Here is a 21,492-nt window from a genome sequence, read left to right on the forward strand (position 1 = left end):
TATACATGTACACAGATTTTAATTTTATAATTGTATATATTAAAAGTCATACTTAACTGCAAGAATGACTTTGAATTGTATTTGTCAATAGTAACATTTTTATGTAAACTTATTAAATAGTATTTAATTGCAACTTTTCTCTATATAAATACATGTTAGTATTAATAATACAATAAAAAGTTATAGTGCAAATGGGTGGGGCTATAAATTACATCAACATTAGCAACATTATATCTAAACATGCATACATAAAATTATATTTATATAAAGTATAAATGTATATTCCATTATTAGTTATAAATTATATATAACTTATTCAGGGACATAATAATTATGTACTAGATTAGCAATTGTGATTGAAAAAATGTTTACATTGCATGGTAACTTTGGTAAGCATAAAAAAATATGAAATTAAAAGTCAATTTTTCTTTTGTATAAATATAAATTCACTCGCTCGTAACTGTTACTATTTATAGCAACATCTGTACCGTTGTGGTCAGCTGGCTTGAATAAAATGTTGATTTACTGTAACGGATGTTTGAACGATAAATCCTAAAGACAACGAGCTCGAGAGATAATTAGAAAAGAACATCTTTTCATGAATATCAACAAATAATAAATTTAACATGGTATTAAAACACACGTGGGGGGTTTTGTGGCCCGCATTAAATAGCCTATGTCTTTTGATAAACGTTTGTATGTTTTTCTCAAAGACATCCTGTTTTGTCTATTAAATAAAAACAATATCTTTTTAATCTACCTAAATCACAAAGTAAACATCCCGATAAGATGTTTGATCTAGCCGCGTATAAATTAGAAGAAATATACATGGTTATATAGATTCAGACATGAAAATTGAGATTTCTTTTTTTCTTCTTCTTTCACGTAGGTATGGCGTTTGGATAAAGACGGATTTAGGTTGTGAAAAATTAATGTTTCCGCTTTTACAGCATAGAATTAGAACAGAAAACTTATAATTATTCATGGCTGTAGCTCGAGTGAAAAAGACGCTTTAGTCATTTAATCATTTAATTGTACATATGACAGATTATTCAAATTTGAAATTTTTTATATAAACACTTCCCGACTTGCAATGCAATCCAGTGCTCATAAAACTTTTTTCAGGGCATGCCGTCCATGTTGGACATGCTTTTAAATAGTCATACCAATTGACATGTTGAATGTAAATGTCTACAATTCACTTATCCTGATCGAGACCGTTTTTGGCAGGTTTATTCTAAACACATTTCTTTAGATTTAAACTTTAATACCCATTACTTACTTTGAAAACCTCTTTATTAGGCATCTGATACCCAATTGTGTCCGAGTTTATTAAAAAAACCGCAAGCATTTGCCCATTACTGACCACTCTATTGTCCGACCTTGGTTTGTACGCGAGCCATATTAATGTCCCCAATGACCATCTCATCTTGCAATGGCCATAAATAATCAAAGCGTTCAATTACCACAGGACAATCAAAACGTCTACATAGATTTAATTTTATGTCTTCATATAGTTCATTTCAAGTACTGCCAAAGTTTTAATGGTCCACGCGATGAAACCGAGAATTATCGTCTGCTCCCAGTACAAAGGAAGTGTCCGGCCAGCGAGTGCCAACGCCAAATAGAAGACATAGTTTTCATTCCTGCAGATACGAATCATGCAGTTCTTGATAAAATCATGTAATTGAATAATACATTCTTGTAATTGCAGCGTCTTTGACATTTCGTAGTTACCCTTTGTATGCCAGCTAAACTTTCTAACAGCTAAATAAGATAATTCGTCACCTTAGTACAGTAACGGGTTAACTCTTATTAAATTATAGAAGGAGGTAACCCATTACTGCACTAAGGATGACGATATACATGTATATACATAAAACAGTATAAATAGGTCTTTGACATTTTGGATTGACTGCATATTGGTTGGAACATCTTACATCCATTTTTGTTATATATGTTCCGTAGACCATGTGACGAAAGCACTTGTCTCTCAGGAAAGAAACGGATTCGCACATTAATTTATTCGTACAATAAGTGCATCCATGTTTAAATTATTAGTATGAATACCATGGGAAAACGTTACGTATTTGATTTCCAATAGTACAATTGCATAATTACAAATTACATGCACGTTTTAAGATGGATATGATATTTTGACAAAAACGAGATTAGAGGAGAATACACTTTCTAATAGCATTGATTCATCGTTCGGACGGTCATTTATCAAGGCATTAGTGTCTAGGAAAATTAGATACATGGCACAATTCACTGCTTACTATCGCTTGTGTCATATTGACACGGTGTCAGTCGATTTTACATTCTCCAAGATGACCGTTATCTCTGGTACGAAAATAGTCATTATAATTGCGGACATTTCTATGAAAGCGGGTGCGTGAAAATGAATAATTCCACTAATATCCGCACCCCGTATAACCAAATTCCTGCCAATCCGCGTGTAATTTGTATGGTGATACACAGTTAATTGCAACATTAATGAAAAGTGAGTGAGAACCATTATAGCAATCGGTAACCGTACTGTATTAACTGATCTGGTTACGTATAGAATTATAGAAAATCTGCTATATACAAACATTGGGTAATTCGCGCAAGGATTTTGGTGGGATCGAAACTAATAGAAAATAATACAATATAATCTAGCCTGATCAGTGCCAGATGATGGGAAAGATTTACTTCAGCAGCAGATAATGATAGTGTTAACATTTCTGATAATGTTCAAGAAAGTCATTAGGCAATTAATATCACCAGGGGTCTATTATAATATCTTAATCAACAGCAATGTATAGAAATAGATCATTGGGTATTAAGACTGAGGTTATAGAGTCAAGCCGCCAAAACTGCCTTGATTAGATACTGCGGGAATAGGTAGCAAACTGTGTGAGGCAACAGTATAAAAGATTCAGGGGGGAAATATCGAGTTGATATAGATATATTACTGAAAATTGCGGTATAAATCATGTACTCGATGAGTTAAAGGCACGAATTATGTAACACAAATTAACCCTACCAACATATTAATTAAATTACATAGTATATAAGAAAATGATTGCTTTTCTTCACAATAAGAGAGAATGCATGTATTTGTAAGGGCAACAAAAAATGAGTGGTTTCTGACCGAACATTTTAAAACGCAAATAAAACCTAAGTTCAACGAATATCAAATATATGAAATTGAGTTTACATTGTATTTTACAATATAAAGTAATACACAGTATTCAATTCAAAAATTAGATTGAGTATGACTTCAAAATTACACCATCATCGTCATCATAATCATCATCATCATCATCATCGTCGTCATCATCATCAACAACAACAACAACAGGAACGGCAACAACAACTCGAAGGGCAATTTTATTCTGACTAACTTGAAAGTCAGAAATATACGAAATGATATACCTAGAGTAAACCCAGACTTACGGACAACAACAACAACGACAACAACAACAGATGCCTGAATTTTTATGTGCTGTGTTTTTTCTTTTGAAAATACAAAACGTACAACACAATGTGCCCAGATATACACCAGACGACCAATGAACTGCCAGAGCAACAATCGTACGAATAACTAGATCTCACGGGAGCCCAATAAAGTTTACCGAGTTAGAACCCCTCCTACAGTTTCTGGACATGGTGTATTTATTATGTATAGAATAATACATATAGCATGCCATTGAAATCTCGCGATATCTCGGATATCTTAATTGTGTTAATTAGTAAACAATTACTGAACATTTGTTTTTATGAATAAAATATTGAACTACCGGAACCGGAAGTTACGGTAATAATAAATGAAAAATACCGGAAAACGTTGATGTCAAATGATTGCGTGAAAAAAATGTTTGGACAAATCTTTAAAGCAGTTTGTTTCACAAGACTATATAGAAATATCGTAATAGATAAATGCAAATAACGATAAATGCTTTTTTAACCTTCTCCACGCAGACGGACGGACATTGTATAGTTTTGTATGACAATAATAATGAACGGTTATAGCGTGGTACGACGTTACCGCTCTTCCTTTTTCATTTTTTTCATTTCATAACACTAAAACATTATTACAATGAATCGTATTTAAAAATAATCATAATAAAAACACAATTTAAATAAAATATTTGCACTCCATGTGAAGTTCACTATAAAATTTCTACGCCGTGCCCAACAACTTAGCTAGTTCCGTCTGGGGGGATAGAGAAAATTGCCTGGAAATTCTCCCGGAGAAAAGACTGATGTGCGTGTATTTGGTGATAAATTTTCAAGATTTCAGTCGGTATCATTCAATGCCAGAATCAATTTACCGACTTATAATCAGTCATATCTCTTATATGGCCAACCAATTTAATTTCTTTGTATTTTATGTCATAGCGAGGTGTCGGTTTAATTTCGTTATTTCTCGAGTATAGTCTTTGATACGGCACCAAATATCCCCAGTGAAATACAAGAGCTCCTCTTGTCCCTATAAATATAAATATTACTTTAATTTAACGGGTTTTGTTAATTGATAATGATGAGTGTTAGACAATGATAGGATAAAACGTCTTGGGAAATGAAAGGCCTATCATTTATATAGATAGATCAGTCAATTCCTTCGCACATTTCGTATGTTTTCAATTTCTAGACATTTGGCATTTTGTAAATTATATTGCATGGATTTTGTTCCACAGTTAATTGAATTACAATTCCAAAAATAAATGACAACTGCATTGCGTATATCTACTAAGATATTTGCACAAAAAAGTAGTCCGTCTCAGGGAGAATCTGTTGTATTTCTGTCTTAAAATTGTATTCGTCCGCGACTGTAGTTTGTTCTGCGGAACATATTCGCCTTAAATGGATGAGAAAATGAACGAACTGTACCCGAAAGCATAGTGAAATAGATATAAGTATGTACCTACAAATTAAATCATATTCACATTTTATTCTGATTCAGAGGACTTCAAGGAAAATTAATCAAAATGTTTACATAAAACCCCTGCACAATGCAATAAAGGAAGACTCCAAACGATTATCTCTTAAATAAAACAAATTTAATAACTAGTCCCCTTTGTCTCTATCAAAAACAAGAATTAAATAAAAACGAAATTTTATCTCTCTATTTAAAGTGAGGAGAAATATTTAAAAGGGAGATATTTTCGTATAAAGTGACAACAGATTCTGGTGAAAGTCCCAAATGCGGTGACAGGTGCTCTTGTGCCTTTAATGAGTTCTTGATGAGTCTTTCTCCTATCACAAATTATTTCTTAATTCAATATCCACCTTATTGGAACATCAAATCAAATGATAGGTGATGATTTCATCAAATTAGGGCAAATAATTCTCATCATAGCGAATAAATAAATTACATTCGGGTGTTTTCCCCCGTCTTTTTATTCGATTGTCTGATCAAATCGTGGACTGTATATCACATACGTTTGACGGTGTAGATGTCTGTAGTTTCGCTGATTACTACAATTAAATGACAATTAAACACATACCCCCCTTCCAGACCGAAATAGACATACTAAATTGAGCTCAATCGAAGAATTACATGTTAAAAACAAAAACGATATCAAAACAATAATAGAAGCTTGAACTTGAGACTGAATTGGTCACGTGGAACATGTTTAAGGACCGCCTATATTTTTTCATATTTATTATATTGCTAGTATGGTAACGTGCAGGAGTTCAGATAAAAAATGAAATACACTGGCATCTTTTCTTCTTAACTTTTGTATGAACGTACACACGATTTTGATAGTCGGATCTGTTGGGTTTTTTTGCGTGCCAATTTGATACATTGACACATATATCTTTCCGTTTATTTAAATACTTTGGCTCTATTAGTTGGAAAACTTTGATTATTTGTGCCAATGTGATACATCGACACATATAAGACCTCAAATTATGTCCGATTATTAAAATACTTTGGCTTTATTAGTTGGAACACTTTGGGTTAGTTACACAAATATCCTGCAACGGAAATGTGTACCCGACTAACATCTCAGTGTATAAAAGTTGTCACATTCCTGTACCTCGATCGTTAAAACTTGAAAACCACAACTACACCATTTATTTATTTTTTTTAATTTATTTTATTGCAATAGTTATTTTCTGAACAATTCCAAGTGGAGTATGTGCACATAGTGAGGATGACTTTAGCATGGAACCGGTACCGGAATTAATGACTTGTGGTCGATAATCTGATCTTTAACGCTCATAAGGCAGCGTTTTCCACGTCTAAATAACTTATGCTATCATGCATTTCTTATGAGTTTTAAAGTGAGTATCATAATTCAGATTCGATTAGCATTAATTTACTTCGCTAGTTTATGCCTTTGTCCTAATGGGGCACGATACATTTTGTGTCACTTAAATGGTTTTACCTCATCGTAAGGTATATCAAGTAATACCGATAAAATATAAACCTGTCTTCTCTTAGGTATTAATATCTAAAAGACGAAAACGAGCTTTAATACTATTCATGAAATTTTAATTGTTAAGGATTTTTATCTTTTGTACCACAAACAGTCGGCTAATGGGGCTTTTAATACGGTACGCAACATTTCTCATATAAACATGTGGAAGCATATTTAACTAAATATGGATAATAATATCATGAAGCAATATGAACTAAGTTCGAATAAAAATGGGCTAACTTGATACATAAGTTATTAGTAACGGGTCGTACATTTAAGAACATGTTCATATGACTGATATTATCTGATCAAGTAAGCCAAGCTTCTGAAAGTGCCAATTTGTTTTATTTATAAAAAGTTGTCTACTTGATTTATATTTTAAAATAATCATTATCAGAAATCGATCGTTAAAACTTGAAAACATGTTCATTTGGCTGATATTATCTGATCAAGTAAGCCAAAGTTGTCGGAAGTGCAAAAGGGAATTACAGAATGGAAACAATATTACTTTGAATAACTGAGATATTGAGAAGCAATCTGAAATAAATATTCACTATCACTAACAAAGTCATTGTGTGACGAAAAAGGCAAAGCAATAAAAAAAAAACTCAGTGAAACAAAAAACAACATGAATATTTCGTAAAATCTGGAACATCCCAGCTGATGTGGTTGAAAGTGAATAGTTCACTTTCAAATTTAAAAGCAATTAAAAATTCAATAAATGTACCACTTGTTATGGTTAAGACACGCCTTATGTGGATTGAGATGCTGCATGTTAAAAAAAAACGGTACATGCGTACCAGAATGCTTTCGTACTAGTTTTTTAGTAATAGTAAATAGAAATGAATAGTTAAATCTTACAAAAAGTTATCAACGGACTTTGAACTTCTATTTTCCGTAACAAATTAAGTGACACACTATAATATCTGATCCCACGTGGCAAACAAATAGATATAAAAACATGGAACCTATTCTCGATTAGTGTATGATTGCAAATTTCAATCAAAGCGATTTATCGCGTAATGTGACTTATAACATATTCCTTTTGTATTCGTCTGCTTTTTGTGGAATTAGCAATGTAAAAGATGGTTGATATAAAGAAATATTTTGAATAATTCATTATGAACAAATTCGTTGTATTGACCCAAGCTAATCAAACAGCTATTAAATATTGTTGATGCTGAAAGGCATCTAATTCCCATGTACCGTCTTATATTTGTAGTCAATACTGGGCTTATTTCTGCATTAAATATGTAAAAGCTATTTGATTTGTGCTTAATCATTGACATTAAAAATGCAAAGGTTAAATATAATCAACACAGCCCAAGTATAATTGATGCCACGTACCAGAAAAATGGTACGCGAAGTTTCTACAGTACCCCACCCCCTGGGATTTAATTCTGCTCTTTTATAAAAGGCGCACAAGACAACACAGTTATTTGTTATTTCATACAATTATATAAGCTTTGATTATGCAAAAATGTTTTATGTCGTCTGCAAGACTGACCATCGCGGGAAAAAAGGCGCACAGTAATGCACGTATATTTTGAATAAGTATCCTAACACTCTTGTAGTTTATGGAGAAATAGAAACTACGATTATTTACTTTCATGAGAAGATCTCTTTAGACTTTTCAAATATTTCCGAATGGAATACTAATAGTAATCTATTTGATCTCAAAACGCGTTGCTTTGTTTACATGTAGATCTGAACATGGACTTCATTTCGTTTTTGTTTTGTTTCTGAAATGGCTTGCAGTCCTGGAATAGTAAAATATGTACAATAACTTGATGTTAAAACTGTTACAACACATGTTTTGTCAGGTTTATCATCATTTATATGAATAATATTGTACTTATACCAACAAATGTCCTATTCCAATTATAAATGTTTAAATCAAGGAATACCAATAACGGCGTAACAATTCTGTCGTAGAAATTTATTTCCAGTCTATGTTTGTATTGTAAACCGTATACCAAAAATGGCGGGAAACAATTGTCGTAAAATTTTTTTCAGTCTATTTTTATATTTCCAGGATCACCTGTTAACCGTATACCAATAATGGCGAAACAGACCCTCGATCTTTACGAACTGTTCAAACTTGTCGTCTCCAAAGGTGGTCTTGTTGAAGTCATCAACAAGAAATTATGGCGGGAGATCACCAAGGGTCTTAATCTTCCATCATCTATAACTAGTGCAGCATTCACACTTCGGACCCAGTAAGTTATCGCAAATATCTACATGGTTTCTTATTTACCAGTCTGATATCTTGTTACTTATAAGTGCAATATATTATTTTACATCGTGCGATAATTATCCATATTGACTTCATTTATTAGTGATATATTCTTGGACTGTATTCACTGCGTCACCACAATAATTCACCTACATGTATTTTGTTTTCACATTCCAAAAACAACAGTCATATGATCAGTCTGTTGTAATTCTTTTTCTTGTTCTTCTATAATTCGTCATGTTTTGTACTTCCATTGTTGTGTTTCTAAGTGCAGAAAGAAAGTGCAAGAAACGTCATGTTCTTGTACTATATGTTTTTTACAATGTAATTATATATTGTCCGTTTGCCATGATTTGTTTTCCAACGTCTTTAATCTCCACAAAGTCTTTATTCTTATCAACTTCTCTCTTCCCAGGGTGAGTTCTTTTCTTTCACTTGTCTAGGTATGTTTTCATAATTTGTAATCACATCTTTATAATTTCAAAATACTAAAGCTTATTAGAATGCCCCTAGAAATTCGTGAACAGCAAATACTTTATCGTTACTATATTATGTGTGATATATTTTGATTGGTGAAAAGTTTATTTTGCCGTTTTTTTTTATTCTTATCCATCTAGTCTTTATTATAGATATACGAAATATCTTTCTTCTTTATTACAGATATATAAAATACCTTTATCCTTTATTATAGATATATGAAATACCTTTATTCATTATTATAGATATATGAAATACCTTTATTCTTTATTATAAAATATATGAAATACCTCTATTCGTTATTATGGTTATATGAAATACCTTTTTTCTTTATTATAGATATATGAAATACCTCTACCCTTATGAATGTGAAAAACTTCATCTAAGTTCACCACAAGAACTGCAAGCTGCCATTGACGGCAACAGACGCGAGGGACGAAGGTCAGGGTACGGATATGACCTGTCCCCGGGGCCAACACTCATACCTACGTCACACCCACACCCACATTTCAACGGTCTCATGAACGGAAAATTCAATGGTACAAGTTCAGGTATGTGTTCTTGTGTTAATCACAAACAATTGATATAAGTTTGCTTGAATCAAAAGACACCTTCCTTAGGCTCGTATTTGTGGAAAACTAAAAAAAGTAAGAAATTAAAAAAAGTTAATTCAAAATTAAATAAACAGTGTTGGATTTCATTTGTTTCAATTATCTTATCAGATGGGATGAAATAATTTATTCGATTTAAAGAACTATTTTCAATTAAGTTACTGATTTAAACTTTGAGGAAAGAGTCACAATTGAAATTAAACAATTTCAAAAACCTTTCCAAACAGCGTAAGAATTATTTATAACGTGAAATGTTTCAATAAATACGAGCCTAAAAACGTTTAATATGGTTTCGGTAGTTTTGGATGCTCTTGGCGGCCTCTTTAAATGAGTTTTTTATGCAATTCACTTTCACTTACTAATTTTGAAATATCACATTTAAAAAAAAAAAATGGAATGAAAATAGAACTCTCACAAAATAAAAAACAATTCAATTAATTTTGTTATTTATTAACATCACCGTTGGTTTATTTTCTCTCACTGTTTTTTTATTCACCATTGTTTTGATTTTGTTGCCAGAAGAATTTTGAAACTCAGACATGGGAATAATTCAAAGCTATGTCTATCTTTCCTTTAGATCGAAGATCACCTATCACAAGCCTTAGACAATTCTGGCAAATGCAGGCTGCACAACAGCAAATGTGTAAGTGTTAAACATCCAAACAAAAAAAACCCTGCTAAACGTATACATTACTGCTTTAGTATTGTCTTCAGACTTCAAACAATTCGAAGGCTTAACCGCTTCCAAATTATTTCCGAACAGCTTCAACTATTTTAACAGTTTCTAAACTGAAAACCGCTTCAGAATTTCAAACCAAGTCTTAATTCTAAAACCGCTTCAATTAAAGTTTCCAAATTGAAGCCGCTTTCAATTCCAAATACTTAAACCGCTTTCAATTCCAAATACTGAACCGCTTCCAATTCCAAATACCGAACCGCTCCCAATTCCAGCTAAACCGCTTCAAATTCCAAACCGCTTTTACAATGTTACTAGTATACCACTTCGAAATTCCATACCACTTTTCAAACTCTTATCAGCTTCTCTAATTAGAAACAGACAATCTTTTGCTTTTAAATTTTCACCAATCTTTCATTCTGTCTTTTTTCACATACTTTACAGAATGTTCCTTTTGGTTTTCCAAAATTTAACCAAATCAGCCGGTCCGGCTTTTTTTATGATTTTAAACAAGTATTATATATATCAGAATCAAACAAGTTGTTTATAAAGTTCCTTACACCTATCTAACTTAACACCTGAGCTGTTAGGTAGAATACATTTTACTTTATATCTTTATCAGAACCAAAAGAGCTCGCTTCCGTTATACTGACATTATTGAATTTGGTTTGCACAAACTTTAAGTAGTCCCTTGGAACAGTTTGTGCTGCACTTTGACTTTGTGTCTGGGTACGTTGTAGGGTGCCTGGTTTGAGGCATAATATTTGTCTCCGGTTGTTTTGCCAAGAGAAATTCGGAAACGTTTCATGTTATTTTTCATTAATTCCACAGACGTTGCTGCTTTTATTTAACGAATATGTTTTGAATAGTTTCAAGTTTTTTCCCTGTAAGCTTATGTTCTTAACATTTGTTAATCAATTAATATTTGCAATGCATCAATCACAAAATGTAAACAATGTAAATATTCATGTTCTTCTATATATATACGTCACTTCCGGTGTGTTCAAGAAAAATAGAAAGTATTAAACCAAACCGTTTACCAAGCCTCTTTCACCCATCAAACAGACCCAAACATATAGTTAACGTTGCAGAGTTTCAAAAGTAAACGATTTTCTTCTCTTTTTATGAGGTAAACAACTAACAATTATAGAAAAGACTTTAATTAAAGCGCTTCAACATCCGGGCATCACGGAATTTCTGTTTACAATGATAAATTATCGGAAGTATCTAATCAGAGAGCAGCACAATCAGATTTCAGCGGGACACCGTCAAATCTTTTATAGAAAAGACCCACCGTATTTAATCAAGAATGACCAAACGAATGGCTTTATCGCATGTTAAGGGCCAATATTGTGACTGCCATTTTCACTCGATCACCATTTTCATCTGATCTTCCATTTGGCCTTTGCCACCATAAAATACTATTAAACCAAGGCCTTTCGGATTATAATATGATATCATCTTCTTCTAATCCACAAAATGAACAATTTAGAATCGCTTATTATAGCGTTGGTCGAATTTGCGGTGTTTAATGAAAATTCGGGTACATTAATTTCGCTTATTGTTCGGCGCGAATTCCGCACCAGTAAATCTTCGTATTAAGATATCAGCTCTTTATTTTCGTCGAGATCAGTGGAAATATTGAAGCAAATAATTTGTAATGTGTAATTTTAGATGAAATTTGATCTTGTGCACTCGTAAACATGGGTATCAATGTTCCCAACACTTGTCTTTTGATTATTTTGATATGTCATGTCACGAAAATTAGACAGTTCGTGTTTCGCTCACAGGCGCTCGCGGGAGCCCGGTATGAATAGATTTGGGTACAAATATGAGCAAAGGGGCGCGACCTAGACGGTGTCTAGTTACTGCCAAAGATGCTACATCTCAATTAAACACATATTATAAATATAGGAACGGGCAGAGAAGCTACCTGAAAACAGAGAAATTAATAATTTGTCTAAAGGTGATTTATATTGAAACACGATCTTTGAGGGCATCGGTGAAATAGTTTTTGATTGTAAAATTACAGATTTGCGAGATAACAGTTGTCAACTTTTAGTGCAAATAAGAAAAAAAAAACATACAGAGAAACTTTTCATGGCAGAACAAAACAAACTGGTTGCCAGATAATGATTAATAGTATAAAGTTGAAAAATTGAAAAAAAAAACACAAATAAAATCTTTTAAATATTTATTTTCGTTTATCTAAAATTCACTTTCTAAGCATGGATAAAAACTTTTTTTTCGAAATTTCATGTTTTCGTCAACATCTTTATTTTTAATTAGACTCAGTGGACATGTCCTCGATCAATTTTATTGTAAAATTACACCCACAAATTAAACTTGCCTCTTATGAGTAGTATTTTCCGTTGAAAAATATCACCAGACACTCTTCTTGTAAAACGTCATATTTTAAGCTAGGGAGCAACCATTAAACATAACAATAACAACATAGGTCATAGACCACCAAATTTTAAATTTTCTTAGGATAATGGACACGTCGTCGATCAGCTAATTTTGACATGATAATGTAAAAAAATGTTTAAACTAATACTTGTATGACAAAATTTGGAGTTTATATTTAAAAGAAATGTGAATAAAATAGAAATGAATTATTTGAGATCTTTTACTGGGATCGATGCGTTTAGCTCCTCCATGACTGATAATAATCTCTCTTGCAACATTTTTTAAAAATAATCTAGAATGAGGACAGCCTCTTGATGTCATGAATGTTGCATAAATTATCAGAATTTGTTCATCCGTTGGCTTTAACAAACACTCTTCCCCAAATTTTGTAATATAACCCTTGTATTTCCCATTGATATGGCTCTGTACAGTGGTGTAAGGAAGGCCTTATTCAATAGCTGCTTTACGTATGGAATAGCCCTGGGTCACAAGTTGTTTTGCCTCACTATATATTTGATCTGGGTGGGTCCTCTGAGACCTAGGCATTGTTAGACCTAGGCATTGCTGAAGATATATAATTGAGTGTCACCAAAGGGGAAAAATATGGTGGTGTAAAACCAAGGGAAAAAAACAGTAAAATATAGTGGTTTGTAACCTATGTGATTTTCTATCCCATCAGGTACGTATATTGTTAATATACGTACCTGATCCCATTAATTTACTACTTTTTATTTTGATATTATGTAAAAATATCTAATTATTCTTAAGAAAGCGGAAAATATGTATTTTCGGCAAAATATGCATATATTTAGCATCTTTTCTTAGTGGCTGATCCCTGACCTAGATTACTGTAGGAAATCGACCCACCCCCTTCCTGGGAAAAGAGCTAAAAGCTTACTTAATTTTATTATGTAGGAAAAAAATTTGTATAATCATCAAAAGTAGCTATTTTTTGTCATTTTTTATTTATTTTGTATAAATATTAGAGCTAAGGAGAAAATATGCACTTAATTTTTTATTGGGTAATTTCTACTTTCACTTTGCCATTGTTTAGAATCGTCTGCTGCGTGAACTTTGACCTCACATAAATACTCTTCAGTGGGAGTTTAGTAAAGTACTTACATGTGTTGGAAAAACAAAGCAAAGAAAGTCCGTGTTTTATCAAGTTTATTTGAAAAAGATACAAAAACCAAAATTTTGATCGAGGACCTGGCTGATCGAGGACGTGTCCAATCACTCTACTGTTTATATGCAATATATTTTCACCATAGCTTCGTTTTGTTGGAATTAAAGGACTATACTTTTCGTTGAAATCGAGAAGAACTATTTTTAGTTATCTGGCATCCCTTTTTTAAAAAAAAGAAAGTTAAAGTAATCTTTGAATTTATTCTTTCTACAGGCGAAGAAGACAGTTTACCTCCTACACCAACTCACAGAAGTCTTTCAGAACGTTACGCAGAACGTGACGCCATGGCAATGGAAGCAGCGTCTCGTGCGATGGAAGAAGCCACGCGCAAAATGGAAGAGGCGTCACGAGCTGCGGCATTAGCAGCCGAGGAGCCTCCCCGGAAACGATTAATGACCGAGGACGACCGAATAATGGCACATCCTGGAATGCCCAGTACACATCTAAAAATAACCAGCAGAAGTAAGTTCCAATATGGCGTAATATAATTGCGTACTTTTTGAATAATGTTAATAAAGTTAGTTTGTGCAAAGTTAGGTGAGGGAAAATAGATGGATAGTCTTGCATAATGTATTGATTTATATACATATATGGGTTTTTAAATATTGGGTGTGTATATAATGATATTTAAAACTAAAATTTGATGATTTATTAAGTAAAAATTGTGATGAATCACTCATCATGCGTTTGAATTATAAATTATTAAAAAATATTTTATTTGATGAATGAAAATCCAATTAAACTTCAAAAGCGGAACACTTTGATAATATGCGCAACAATTAGAGTCGGTTTAATAGTGCCTTTTTGATTTTATGTAATTTTCATGGGAAAATATTAATTCGTATAAATTCGACGTTACATATAGATGCATAAAATTATCAGTATTATCAAGTGATTCTAATGCAAACCCGATAATAAAAACTACATTAATTTATTCGTAAATTATAAATAAAGCAGACTTTAGTTAAAGGTATCAGATCTAAATTTCACACACGATAAATTTCTACATTTTATACGTGACAAGTTCATTCAGATTTTATTGCGACATTAAAGAAAATTAGTATAAAACGTTCTGAATTTTTTATTATTAAAAGCTTTAATTTTATAATGTTTAGATATCATAGGGACATCAAGAAGTTTTAAACACTGAAAATATAACTTATCTGATGTCAGACGATATGTTTTAGTGAATTTATATAGTCAGAATTCAGCTCTATTAAAACATTTGGTATCATCATTTTTTACAAAGCATCTTGTTGATTTTTGTGATAACATAGCTTTAAAAGTAAACCATACATCTGTACCCATGCACCCATTACACTTTTGAAAAAAAGAAGAAAAAAAGAAAAGAAGAAGGCTTTTGATTTTTGATAGAAAGAAAAGTTAGCAAGGCAGTTTAAAGAGACTTTAATGCTATTTTCAATACATGTATATTCTTACGTTGCAAAGTTCGACTCCAAGTTCTTAATAAAAAGTAATCTAAATATAAATGAGTATTAAAGTGACACCATGTTCAATTTTTTGCTGTTGTGTTGAGTTGAATAAGTAATATATGTTTTAAGATTGACTATTATAATTATTGTAATGGTGATGGGCCAATACTTGATAATGAAATATGTTCATAATAAAATATACAAACGACCGCATTTATAAAAAGACTGATTCGGTGTATACTGTGTTAACTCGTAACCTGTTTAGAGCGACCACCCTTGCAAATAGACAGGTACCAGACCAGGCCCAAAGCACCACAGCGTTTTGTCTGGTACCAAGCTTTTTGACAGTCACCTAATGTTTTGAGTCTGAAAAAAGTGGATAATGCAATAGAAGCAGACGACAATTTTAGCAGACGACAATTTTAGCAGACGACAATTTGCCAAACATGAAAAGAATTAAGAAAACCAAGAACTCTGAAAGCTTAAGGAATGCCAATGTTTTACTACTACATGTAGTATATGAAAATCATGACTTTGTCATATTTAGAAAAAATAAAATAATGGAAAAGTGTGTTTATGAAATGTGAAATCAATAACGAAAATGTACGTTGTAGACAGAAACTTAAATGCATAGTATTACAAATGAACATTTAATATTTATTTGATGTTGGGAAACTTAGAAAATTCAACAATCAGTACCCACTTGAAGTTCATGATATCATAAATTACCCTAAAATATAAAACTTATTTTTAGTTTCTAAAAATCGAAAATATCCAATATTGCTTGTACACAATTTACACATAAATGCACACGACGAAATTGAGAAAAATCAAAACTGAAGTGTAGCTTTTAAAATTAGAATTATATAAAACAGCGCCTATGATCAGTGACCCTTTTGCCTATTGTCGCCAATTTTGTCAATGCGACGTTATTCATGACTTTTATCCATTGAGGCGATGTTAAGTTTTATATCGCATATTCAAAGGAATAAAAGGGTCTAAAAGTGATGTGATTAATTTGTAATGACTCAATTATCCCAATTAGATTTTTTTACATAGATTAATCAGTGTAAGATTATGTTTCATGAAGATATCATAAAATTGGTACGATGAGCGTCAGGCGGCGCACCCGGGTTAACCTCTAATTTAATACCATTCCAATTAAACGTTCACTTAAATTAATAAAAAAAAAGACATACAAAAATATGGTTGAAATTTATATTTGGGATCTGATTTAATTGATTGAACTTTATAAGTTGATTTTTGATGGGTAATAGTCAAAATACAATAAAACCGCAACATTTCGCGACATAGTGTGATTGTATTTTACTGACGCTTCACAAAATTGAATTACAGAAGTGATATTGTTCAAGTTAAATTATTATTTTTGCAAAGCAGAGAGCATCTCCCTTTGTAACAATACATTATTAGAGACTTCCGCAGACGTCAATAAAACAAATATGATAAAAGTCTGCACAACATAACATATTAAGGCAAAATTGTACTGTTAACTCGGAAATCGTTATGTTTCGTTAACTGCAACTGCCGTCTTAAGCCATTGTAAGAAACCAATAAAATTACATTAAATATTAAACGCTATGTCAGTGTTATTAAGTCAATCTTCCAATTTGATGCCTTAATGCAATTTATACGTCTTTATCAGTTCTCCAGTTATCAACAATCAGCGCTTATTCCAGGGACCCATATCTATGTATTCAATTAGACCCATCTTAATATTTGATCAGTTTGGAAGCGACTAATATCTGAGCAGTTAGAAATATCTAGAGACATTGCCATAAAGAGGGGTGTGAATTTATTGACATGATACTTTATTATTCAGCCGGCTGCAATCTGCTCTATTGATATTGAAGAAGAAATTCAGTGTAATTAAACGATCTTGGGGTATTGATTAAAATTCGCTTTTAATTGAAATGAAGAAAAGCATTCCGGAACTGGTGATAAAAAAAGTACAAGGCGAACATGCTTTTGGAGATTTGTGGCTTGAAATGGGAACAGGGGGCTGTAGGGAATGAAAAAGCGCTTGAAAGCGCATGTAAACCATTCGGCATTCAAGCGTTCCGTACTTTTTACAAATTGCACCATAAAAAGCGACACAGCATTCTGATAATATTGATGTTATAAGATGACAAAAACTCCTCATTTCTCCTTTTTGTATTCTTTTCAACGTTATGCCTTAATGATATTCAATTACATTGTTATTTTTTGTTGTTTCATTACAGATGATGGTAGAACCGAAATTGACAACTCCTTAGTGGTTTCCATGGAAATTAATGGCATAATGTACCAAGGCGTTTTATTCGCGCATCAAGGGACACGGCGAATGTGAAGGTCATAGTTAAAAAATAGCAATCCGGGTAACACAGACGCTTTTAAAAGTGCATATCATGTAGACGCTCTTTGTCAAAATGAGCGACAAACGGTCATAGACGCTTTCAAAAATAGTGTTTCTGATGACACAGACTTTATAAAAAGTGAAGACCGTTGATAATCAAAAAATATAGTCCTGGTGTTCAGGACTACTTTCTATGCCAAGCAGACGACTTATTAGCGCGGCAAAGGTGAATAAAACTGAAAATAGTGCTGATTTTCAAAGAACAAAAGCATTGTGCATAATAAGTGACCATTTTTGTGGGTAATATAACTAATCAAAATATATGTACACAAATTTTATCTACATTAACGTGATCATACAAAATTGTTTTGTGAAAATGTTGAAACGTTTTTAGCTAGGTATGGTATATATATAGTGTTGTCGTTGTTAAATTATAAATATATTTGCACTTCCATATGCAGCTGGTATGACGTCATAATGATTGTATGACGTAATTATCGGTTATGATTGATTGATTTTTAATTATGTTAATTAAAGACAATAATGAAAACATATCGAAGAAATGATTGAAGGTGGCTGTAATTTTATAAATTTGTCATTATAAGAAATATATATTTAAGATTATCTGAGAATTTACTCCAGATTTTATGGCATAGAAGAGTCACGTGACAATGGTATCAGCATTATGATGGCTATTTATTTATCCAAATTTTGACCGATGTTCAACGTAAGCTCAAAATGTATAAGAACAGTTTTAGATATTCTTGAACTTTAAAGAAAAAGATTTTGAATTGTTATTCTGTTTACACATGAAAAATCAACAGAAACTGTATAGCTTATCGCTGTGGGTTTGATGGTTATATTCTAACATTATAATTTTTTAATGTTTTTGAAATTAGATATATTTTAAATATTGTAAGTAATGACTCATATATTAATGCAAGAAAAAAAGCCTTGAATATGTAAAAAATACTCAGGGATACACTTCCCTTTACCGTATATGCACCTTTAGTTTAGAATGTTTTTATTTTTACATCAATATAGTTAGTTAACTTCAACCCGATGTACTGAGGTACTAAAACTTAACTTTGTAGTACCTGAAAGTCAGCTTACCTTGCCATGGAAACATTCTTGTCTTAAAATAACTCATGAAACCATTCTCGTCTAAAAATAACTTTGAAGCAATCTAAAAATAACTTAACTTAAAACATGCAGTTTTTTTTTCTTTATTCTAGTCAAAGCATGTTTAACTTAAAATTATGTCAAGCTTTAAAGTAAATGCGTCAACACAAACATTTTCATTGTTGAAGCACTGTCGAATACATGTTCTATATGTATTAATAATCATGTACATTTCAAATGAAAGATAAATTTATACATGTATACTTATTGAGCGCAAATTGCATTCATAATGTATATGGTTTATATTTTGTCATTCTAATCGTTTACACTGTAATTTTGTACAAACTGTAATTGTGTATGTTGATATAAAAAATTGAATTATTTAATAAAATGTTAAATGTCGGTACAAATATTTCTATTGTTTTCCTTTATCCCATTACTTCCTATATGTCTTTAATGGACTTGCCCATCTTTCAATCTAGACAAAACCATTTATAATTTTGAGGGAGAATTTCGTAATATTTACTGACAGAATAGCAAACAGTGCAGACCATGATCAGATGACATGGACGTAGCGATTGATTTTGGTCTGCACTGTTTACATGGGTAGAATTAAGTGCAGCTAGCAGCCTAAAGGATGTGTTACATTCAGTCAAGAAATATACGAGCAACTGATAAATTTAGACTCCATAAATGGATGTACTGGAAATTGTTTCATCAAAATATTTGTCAGTCGCTTACATCATTTGTTTTTTAGGATTTTTACAATCGCATCTTCTCGGCCATTTCCGTCAAACATAGGATAGGAACATATAAGTTATTATTATAATTATAAATAATACCAGAGATGTCCCGATTGAACCTTTTCATTTGCTGACATCTTCGTTCAGTCAAATGTGGAAGGAAATATGAAAAAAAAACAAAAAAAAAACAACCCAAAAACCACACACAACAAATATGATGCAAAAGAGGAAAGGAAAACTAGAACTGCCACTGTTATGGCGTGAATACACCCGCATGCCACTTTGTCAGAATCAACAGTGGCCATTTAGTGCTCAAAGACAACCTCCCTGCCAAATCTGACGTTGCTAAGCCAGTGCATTGCTAAGTTATGTAGTCTACATGCTTCAAATGTGAAAGTGACCTTGACCTTTGACCCAGTGACCTCAAAATCAATAGGGGTCATCTACTAATCATGACTAACCTCAATGTCAAATTTAAAGACTGTGGGTCAAAGGAATCTTAAGTTATTCGGCGGACAATCTGTGTTTAGTCAAGGCCCCTGTGACCTTTGACCCAGTGACCTCAAAATCAATAAGGGTCATCTTACTGGGCCTGACAAACCTCCGTGCTAAATATGAAGACTTTATTTCAAAGGATTCTTAAGTTATTGGGCGGACAAGCTTTTTTAGCCCCTGTGACCTTGACCTTTGACCTGGTGACCTCAAAATCATTAGAGATCATCTACTAATCATGACCAATTTAAATACCAAATATGAAGACTGTGGGTCAAAGGAATCTTAAATTATACGGCGGACAAGGAAAAACCGACGGACGGCCGGACGGGGAGACGTCCGGACGGATAAGCTGTTTCCAGTATACCCCCCTGACAACTTTGTTGTGCAGGGGTATAAAGATCGGTTCGAAAATCATTGTTAAATATTCAATAAATAAAACCGATCTAACGTTTTTTTTGGGGGGCTACCACTAAGCTGTATATTACCTGAAAGTATTAAATTTATTCGCGAAAAGTTAATACAGGAAAAGTAGACTTTTAACCGAAACATTCTAATTTATCCATCATCACATTTTATTATACTTACTACGGAGAATTATAATTTAATTTAAAATAACTAAATGCTATAAACTTTAGAGAACCTTGCCCCTGCGGTGATACATGGGTCGTAAATAACCCCAAAATATTGCAATACCGAATTACATGCGGTATTAATAAATAACATAATGCTTAATATGTTTATATTGCTAGATGGTTAATAACCTGTGTAACGCACAAAAACACCTACTTAGTAAACGGTTTGCGCATCTTTTGCATGAAAGAACTCCCAAAGTGTGCTGTATATCATGCTTAAAAACCAGGAGTAATTTTTTGCGACATTTATTAACAACATACGAGCTTGATAAAAACATTCATTTAATAATCAACATGACATTCGTCATAGCTCAAGGTATACTTAATGTAAAAAGTGGTTTGTTTACCTAGTAATAATGATCTAGATGCCGAATGGAACATGTCTTTCCATAGTTATTATGATCTTTACGCTGAATGGAATATTTCCATAGTTATAGCGATCTACATGTCTTTCCATAGCTAAAATGACCTTGACGTCGAATGGAACATCTATAGTTTTAATTATCTTAACGCTGATTCGATAGTTATTATGATCTTTAAGCTATACAGTATGGAATTTTTTTTCCATAGTTATAGCAATCTACATGTCTTTCCATGATCTTGACGTCGAATGGAACATCTATAGTTTTAATTATCTTAACGCTGAATGGAACATGCCTTTCCATAGTTATAATGATATTTAAGCTATTTGGAACACATTGCC

The 21,492-nt window shown here is 32.3% G+C and overlaps 1 protein-coding gene across 2 annotated transcripts in view; it reads left to right on the plus strand.

Annotated features, from left to right (window-relative positions):
- Positions 1-19,329, plus strand: part of LOC132741260 (AT-rich interactive domain-containing protein 3C-like) — a 36,330-nt gene extending 17,001 nt beyond the window's left edge. Inside the window, exons 4-8 of one of the 2 annotated variants that reach the window (XM_060729390.1) lie at positions 8,452-8,635; positions 9,469-9,680; positions 10,318-10,383; positions 14,225-14,473; positions 17,685-19,329. In XM_060729390.1, the coding sequence (XP_060585373.1) occupies positions 8,452-8,635; positions 9,469-9,680; positions 10,318-10,383; positions 14,225-14,473; positions 17,685-17,791 (818 nt within the window). In that variant the 3' untranslated portion in view covers positions 17,792-19,329. The remainder of the gene's footprint in view (positions 1-8,451; positions 8,636-9,468; positions 9,681-10,317; positions 10,384-14,224; positions 14,474-17,684) is intronic. The other variant, XM_060729391.1, reaches the window with a different exon arrangement.
- Positions 19,330-21,492: the final 2,163 nt, after the last annotated feature.

The sequence above is a fragment of the Ruditapes philippinarum genome, unplaced genomic scaffold (assembly GCF_026571515.1).
Source record: "Ruditapes philippinarum isolate M1 unplaced genomic scaffold, ASM2657151v2 ctg1593_1_1_1_1, whole genome shotgun sequence".
In the NCBI taxonomy this organism is placed as follows: Eukaryota; Metazoa; Mollusca; class Bivalvia; order Venerida; family Veneridae; genus Ruditapes; species Ruditapes philippinarum.